General features: G+C 39.5%; 1 protein-coding gene across 1 annotated transcript; it reads right to left on the reverse strand.

Annotated features, from left to right (window-relative positions):
* Positions 1-1,311: 1,311 nt before the first annotated feature.
* Positions 1,312-7,077, reverse strand: Rad51ap2 (RAD51 associated protein 2). Its single transcript, XM_029568502.1, has 4 exons — positions 4,089-7,077; positions 3,599-3,682; positions 3,185-3,202; positions 1,312-1,586 (listed from the first exon to the last, which is right to left on the reverse strand). The coding sequence occupies exons 1-4, from the start codon at positions 7,075-7,077 to the stop codon at positions 1,483-1,485; spliced, it is 3,195 nt and encodes a 1,064-aa protein (XP_029424362.1). The 3' UTR covers positions 1,312-1,482.
* Positions 7,078-7,981: the final 904 nt, after the last annotated feature.

Consider the following 7,981-nt stretch of genomic DNA (forward strand, 5'->3'; position numbering starts at 1 on the left):
CAAATAACTTAATCTGTCAACATAGAATTGTATCTGTCAATTAGCAAAGGAAAATACATTTAAAAAGTCATAGCTCTTATGAGACACGAGCAGAATTCTATCTGTTTACACTCAATATGAATGTGTGCTGCTGGCAGGAATTTATTTCTGAGGAAAGAAAGCAATCCTGCCTTGGAGGAGCTTGCATTCTAAAGGTGTAGCTCAGTGTGTGAGGTGTGCACCCTCCAGCGGAGAACCGGCCAAGGGATGACAGCAGGTGGCTGGAGTTGGATAGCGCCTGGAGGATGGAAATCTACCAATGAAGCCACATTCCAGGCCTAATTTAATGATTCTGAAAGCATTTGCCTATAGTAGTTTAACACAATTATAGTTACTTTGTGAATCAATACATTTAGTCTTACCTGTGACAATATATGCTGTTTTCTGTTTTCTTAGTGATTATTTACTTTTTGCAAACTAATGATATTATTTGTCTAGTGTATTTTTAAATTATTCTTCATTTACTTGTTAGCTTTAAATCATGCACATTTATTCTCTACCAAACACAGCACAGGAAGTTCCAACAAGGGTATGGTGACACACACTTATGATCCCAGCACACTGGAGACAAGGAGGTCAGGAAGTTCAAGGTCATCATGAGCTTCATAGAGAATTTGAGACCAGTTTGAACTACATGATAACCTTCTCACCAACAACAAAAAAAGAAGACCAAGAAAAATAACTCTATAAGGCAAGGTAGCACACACATCTCTCTATTCCATCACTCTCAAAAATAGGAGTGTTAATGTGTATTTATTCAATGAGTAAATAAATTAATAGACAGTGTCCTACTCAGGGGCTGAAGACAATGCTGGAGGAAGATACCAAGATTAGAAATCAAGTGCTTAAGCTATGCAAGGGAATATATATGCAGCACGTAAAAGAAAGCCCGAGTATAATAGCAGCTGTGACCTTCAAATACCTGCATGCACCTGATGTGTGGTACATACCTTTAATCCCAGCACTCAGGAAGCAGAGGTAGGCCAATCTTCCTGAGTTCCTGGCCAGGCTGCTCTATATAGCCAGTTCTAGGCCATACAGGACTACACAGTGAGACCATGTCTCAAATAAAAAAAGAAGGAGGAGAAGGAGTGGGGGCGAAAAAAGAGAAAAGAAAGCCCACCTGCATGTTTATTTTGTTCATTTGACAAAATGAAGACTGAACAGTCCTGAATGGGTCAGAACAGTGGTTTATTGTTTTTATAAGCCATAGATTCTTTCAGAAACTTACAAAAGTTATAGATTTTTTTTTCTACAAAACGATTGCACACATATATCATGAAATATTTTCTCTTAAAGATAATTTAAAAATTCACACACAAATAAAGCACCAAAATCTCCAAGTTGAACTTGAAAACATGTATCCAAAGAAAGAAAGTAAACATTTCTAGGTATGTTGAACTACAAAAGTCGAAAATCTTCACTTAAATTTTCACAACTCATTTATTTCAGGTGAGGGTGGAGTTGCTTTGGTCTAGCTTTCCTTGATAAACCAACCCTGATTGGACGGTTGCACGTCTTAAGAGGCTGTATTCTTGAAATGCCACCTGAAAACAGGACAATACAAACAGTTACAAAAGGAAGTGAAAATTACCAGTATGTTTAAAAATCTTTACTTCTAATCATAATACTAGCAACATATGCTGAGAAATTACTAAGCATCTTTATGTACCAAATACTTTGAATGCATTATTTTACTTAATCCTATATCCAGTTTTAAAATATGGAAGCCTAAGTACAAGAAAGGTTAGAAACTCGTCCTAGGATAAAGAAACTAAATAAGATCAGTATTCCAGTCAGGCAATCTGACATAAGAACAACAGTAACAAGTATGCAAAAGAAAATTCCCGCCCCCCACCACCCCCACCGCGCGCACTTTCTGTCTGTTTTTGTGGCCATCCATATTGAATTTGCCTGCGCAAAATGTGAAAAGATCTTGATGCAATCTCCTTGTTTTACAGTAACAAATTGGACAATTTGGATCTAGCACCTTGTCACCACAATTGGCTACTGCTTTTCATCCATACACCACCAGGAGTTAAGACAAACAGGACTGATGTCATCTCAAGCTCTTTTATTTTGACCATGATTTATTTAGAGTAGGGGCATTGTTTTTTAAGAAAAACAGGTCGTGTAGGTTGTATAAAAATAAAGTGCATTTAAACTCAAAAAAAAAAACTAAGTAAGATGTAAAGCCAACTTAATGTTATGTTTTATGTACATGGGTTCTGAATTAGAAGCTGAACAGCTATGCCATATTGTTAACAGCTATGTTAGTATATGTTCTAATATAATAGAGCATGGATATGTCATCTGTAATACAATAAAGGATTGTTCTGATATTTAAGTTTTAATTTAACATCAGACTATGTCACTTCAAGGAGATTCAAATGTTTCACAAAGCCATATTTGCTCCTAGATCAGATCACTTAGACAGGTAGATAGGTTGATAATGAAATTCAAAAAAAGAAAAGAGTAATTCCTGGGGCAAAACTGAAGCCGTTGGAGATAGCATTCTACTGATGATGAGAAACCAAGAAAAATGTTTGAGAAATGATGGATCACTGGTGATATTTTGGCAAATATATCTTATCTATAATGTTGTTCTTTTAGATTTAAGATTGTTATATAAATTTATGACCAGACTATGAGTTTGCCTTGTTTCCTAATTTCGATCCTATCTCTGCCCACACTCATTGGTAACAAAAGACCTGTTTTGTTTTATTCTATTATTGAAGACTTCTTGACCAAGGGTTATTGGCAATTGTCTAATTTTTCTTTGATTGTTTTCTTTACTGGCAACCAAAAATGTATAACAGTCACACTCAAAAATCATGTTAACATGCCTAAATAATAGGAAATTATTGGTGGGGTAGTTTGACACACTACGTAGCCTTGCCTGGCCTGAAACTTGTTACATAGACCAGGCTGGCCTCAAACTTGCAGGATTCTCCTGCCTCTGCCTCTCTACTACTAGTATTATATTGCTTACATTTATAAAATATCTATACAAGGAGAGCCATAAAAGTATAAGATAAGCTGGGAATGGTGGCACACAACTTTAGTCCCAGCACCTCAGAGGAAGAAGCAAACATATCTGTAACATGGAGGTCAGCCTAGTCTACATAGTAAGTTCCATGCCAGCTGTGGCTACAGTGAGACCCTGTCTCAAAAAAAGAGTAGTATAAAGCATAATTGGAAGTGGCATCTTAACACTGGAAATCCAACTTCGATGAATTATTTTTTGTTTTGTCAACTAATGCTGCACACATGATGAATCACACATTTACAGCACCTATCTCAACACACAGATTATTGTCATATATCAACGTAAATATCTGAGTGTGGTTTTGCAGATGACAACGTTCAGTATTATTCTAAGTATCATTTGCAATTTTAACCAGTTTCTAATTATTGGAATTGTATAATTCAATTATCAATATTTTAATGCATTAAATTCTGTATTTGTTTTCCAGCAACCAAAGTATTTTATCTTGTTAAAAATATAAAATATGACAACCATCTTAAAATATATTTAGAAAGTAAATAAAGATCTTACCTCCCCTTAATAGATAATTATATTTTTCTCCCTTGCATCCATCAGGAGAAAAAGCAGGCCTTTGAGGTAAAGGTTTCTTACAATCTGAAAATAAACATTAACATGTTTATTTAACTTTTGTGCAAGCTTCATTGCTTACCTGATTAAAGCGCCTGTCTAGAGAAAGTCATTTTTATAAACAAATTTTAACAATATTAACAAATTATATATACAAACATTGCCTCCAACTGGATATTGAGAGATAAAGTAGGACTTTTTAGAACTTTAAAAATTTTAATAGCTTGTTTCCTTCAACTTCAGTGTATTAACTAACATTTGAATATATCTTTGTGGGGAAATAGTCTACATTAATACTCTCTTCTGTTTTGTTTTGGCTTGGCTTGGGTTTTGGGGGTGGGGTTTTTTTTTCAAAAATTACATACTTTTTCTGCACAGGAAAATAAAAAGCAGTAAATTTTTATCATGAGAAAGGACATCTTAAATTGCTTACCTTCCTCAGGAGTAGAACAGAGCAAGTGTTCCTCTGATCTTGGACAACAATACTCATTGGGAACTTCCTGTCCTCCATTATTAGGTATTGTTTTCCACCGAAACAAACCTTGGTATATTTTATGCTTATTAGGACCTGCTTTCATATCGCAGTGCAAAAAAGATGTATACGTTTTGTTGGTTTCCACCAATTTCAACTCCTTTTCTATCTCCATTTTTGTTTCCTCTATATCATTACTTTCTCCAAAGTGATTTTCTTTCCTATTGTTCATTTCCACATTACTGGGAATTTCATTTTCCTTACTAATTTCATGAAACATACGAAGTTCTTCAAGTACTAAATCAAATTTACTCTTCATCTCGAAATCTTTAGCTATTGTCAGAGTTTCTGTTGATAAACAGTTAGCAGTTAGGCCCTGAAAACATTCATTGCTCTCTTCACTTGAGTCATTTTCAAACTGATGATTAACATATGATGTAGAGTCATTCTTTGGATGGAAATGCTTTGAATTAGCTAACTCACTATCTTGCAAAATAGTCTCAAACTCTTTTGTGTCAGCTCTATCGTCTTGATTAGCAGATTTAGTCTCTTCCACATTTACTTTTTTACTCATTACTGAAACTGACTGCATGGAACACATCCCGTACATAAGGGGAAAACTATCTTCTTCCTCTTCTATCTCAAAGTCTTTCTGAACTTGGCACCTACTTAAACTTTTAATGACTTTTAATTCCCATATTTTCCCTTCATCTAACAACTTCTCAAAATTGAGCTTCTGAATTATAGCCGTGCTATTCATCTGCTCATGGTGCATTTTGTTTGGGCTTGACAGTGTGGTCATTTCCCTAAGATTAGCAGCGTCTTCAACCATGAACTTGAAATTGAGACGACTACCCTTCTGCCTCTGTTTTCTTTCAGTATCTAAATCTTGATTGCACTTACTAATTTTATAGCATTTTCCACTACTATATCCACAGTTATTCTGTGTAAATTGAGGACCAGACTTGACCTGTGTTTTAACAGTACTAAAACTATAATGAGCCCAATTATCTACATTTAGTTGTGCAGGACAACTTGCATTCACATTACTAGATTCTCGTGTCAAAGTTATTTCTCTTATGTTATCAAAATCCATTAAAACTGGAACATTCTCATATGTTTCAAAACCTGGAAGACTTTTAGTTGTTATTAAGAAACTAATGTTTTGATTCTTAGCCCCTTCAAGAACTTGCTCAGTTTTAAATAGCTTTCTTTTCTTGGGCACATGTTTCCTATTATCTTCTAATATTCCCAAAAAAGTTAAGCTCTTTGCTACATATACAATATGGCTTTCTGTTACAATATTTTTTGAATAATTCAAATGAACTATCCACTGGAAAATGGATCCCTCTTCTGATTCCCAGCCATGCCCACTTCTTATGAATGAATCAAAGTTACTGAGCAAAGGAGCTATATTGGTTTTCGGAATTACATTTAAATATTCTAAAATCTTGTTCTGTAAACACTTGCTCAAAATGCCACTCTTTATAGTGGCATTCATATTACTGGTTTGCCTGTCACATCTCAATATTTTATAGGTTAAAATACTGTCCTTTTTATTTCCTGAAATGCTTTTTTGTATAGTATAGCATTTCAACTGTAGCAGATTGCTATTTTCTCCTTTACCATTAAACCAAACATTCCTCAAATCTGAGGGAGCATCCAAATTTCCTATCACCAGAGGCTCTGATTGCTGTTCATGTACACTCAAGACATTTGTACTGTGATAATCTCCCTTGTTTAACAGGTCTACTCTTAACAACTGTGACAAATTCAAATTTTCACCAAGTTTTTTCATATTTTCACAGATAATCTTATAATTTTTCATTATCAAACTTTTTTGTCCTTTTCTTTTCAAAGTTGACCTACGGTTATAGTCCCAGCTTTGGGAGTTTTCTGGGGTGGGAGACACATAAACCTTCAGACTCCTTTCAGCTCTCTTCAGCTTTGAATTTTCTGGTGTGATAGTGAAATTCTCTTTAGAGCCTTTTACATCACACGTCATACTACTGTAGTGATAACAGTTTAAACTGATTAAGTCCTTTTTCCCCCAAAAATTATTTTGGTTGCTGGGTGACTGGGGGTTACTTTCATCATAGTCAGAAAAAACTTTTTCCACTACAGGTTTTTTATCGTGCTGTAACTTGCGCTTCTTAGCATCAGGTCTATTTTGGGACGAGTCAATGTTTGTGAAATCCCTAACATATGCCACAAATTTGCCATTCTTTTTCTTTGCTGCCTGCTTTAAATAGACAGAGGGCATGTTGCTATGTAAGTCCGCTCGAAACTCAGGGACAGTAACTGTGATGCTGGGTCTGAAGCGGCCGGGCCTGGCGCCGCCCAAGCCAAGCGGGTTTGGGAACAGAGGTGTTCGGGGCACAGGTGAGGGAGGGTCCGCAGAGCTGTCGGCGGTCCGCGCGAGCTCAGCTCCGGGAGGCTTGTTCTTCTCCGCGGAGGTCACCACTAGCGCAGGCGGGGACCCGCAGTCTTCACGAGCACGGCCCCTCTCTCTGCGCACCGGCTCTTCACGAGGGCGGTCTGCCACATGCACGTCGGGCGTGAGGGCGTGGTGCGGGAGGCGGCCGGCCTCCGCTCCGAGCCCGCCACGCGGGCGCAGACCCGGGGCGTCGTCGTCGTCGCGCCTTCCGGGGTCACAGGCCCCGTCCCGAGCCGTCGAAGACCCGGCCCTGGCTGACGAGAACGCCGGCGCCGAGCTCTCCCACTCGCCGAAGGCCGCGCTCAGCGGAACGAGGAGGGCGGCGAAGGGTCTGGGCGACCACTCCCAGGCTTTCTCTACCTCAGACAAGCGCGGCACCAGAAGCAGCCGGTAGCCCGCCTCTGAGACGCCGCCCAGCTCCTCCAGGCGAGGCCGCTTGCCCGGGGGCGACAGGGGAGCGGAGTCCGCAGGACGCGGTTCTGAGACGGGCCCCGGGGGGCGCGTGACGGACATGACCGCGCGCCGCAGGATCTGTCAAGGTCCCAGGACCCGCTCCAGCCTCAGAAGAGGGGTCCGCCCCGCCCCGAGGCCGCCCTGGCCACGCCCCTCGACGTCCGCCCTAGACCGGGACGCAGGACTCGCCCCTCCCCCGACACACCCCCGGATCGCCCCGCCCCCTCGAAGCGCCGCCCGGCGGGGCCGGTTTGCCCTGGCGTCTTCCTCAGAGCCCAAGTGCTCAGGACCCTATGTGGTCTGATTGTAGCGACGGGTTTTCTAAAAGCACAGCGGTGGCTGTTCGGCTTGCTTTACGTCTTCCTCCTGGTAGAATTTAGTGGGAATGTTAGATCTCTCTCTGTTTTAAGTTTTGTGACTAGAAAAAGACTTTTTTAAAGAAAATTCTGTTTCCGTCAGAAACGGTTTCCCTTCGCTCTGCTCCTGTGGCTTGTCAGTACAGGGCGGCTCTGTCTGCACCGGACCGAACCTCCCTGCGTCTGGAAAAGCCTTCCAAAATGGTCCTACTGACCCAAGATTAGAGTTCCACTTCACCAAAAAATTAAAATTTGTGGAGAAGGCACTTGAGCTTAGCCATCTATTTGAGGGAAGACGTGTGGAACCTGGTACCCAGAAAATTATATTCTTCAGTTAAGACAAAAATTACACTTTTACACGTGCTGTAGGCGCTTCTTCCCAAATATTGTGGATAAGTTCATTTAAGAACTAAAAATTATATGTTTGAACTCGTGTAGTATAAGCATAAATAATCAGTTATGGCTCATATTTAATTTATAAATTTTTTTTCTTCTGCATTGAGAAACTTTATGATTTCTACTCAAGGCCTATTTTTATAAGTTTGGTGATCAAGAAGAAAATGATCTTCAAAATGTGTGATTTTTGAGCCTGTTGATTTTTTTCTCGC

This window comes from Nannospalax galili, unplaced genomic scaffold (genome assembly GCF_000622305.1).
Source record: "Nannospalax galili isolate Female #2095 unplaced genomic scaffold, S.galili_v1.0 scaffold3251, whole genome shotgun sequence".
Lineage (NCBI taxonomy): Eukaryota > Metazoa > Chordata > Mammalia > Rodentia > Spalacidae > Nannospalax > Nannospalax galili.

What these genes read in the sequence shown, in the direction of transcription:
- Rad51ap2 (XM_029568502.1), bottom strand. Translation starts at nt 7,077, where the DNA reads ATGTCCGTCACGCGCCCCCCGGGGCCCGTCTCAGAACCGCGTCCTGCG. An exon ending in CTGTTCTACTCCTGAGGAAG is followed by an intron (nt 3,683 to 4,088) that starts GTAAGCAATTTA and finishes GTTTATTTTCAG; the next exon opens with ATTGTAAGAAACCTTTACCT.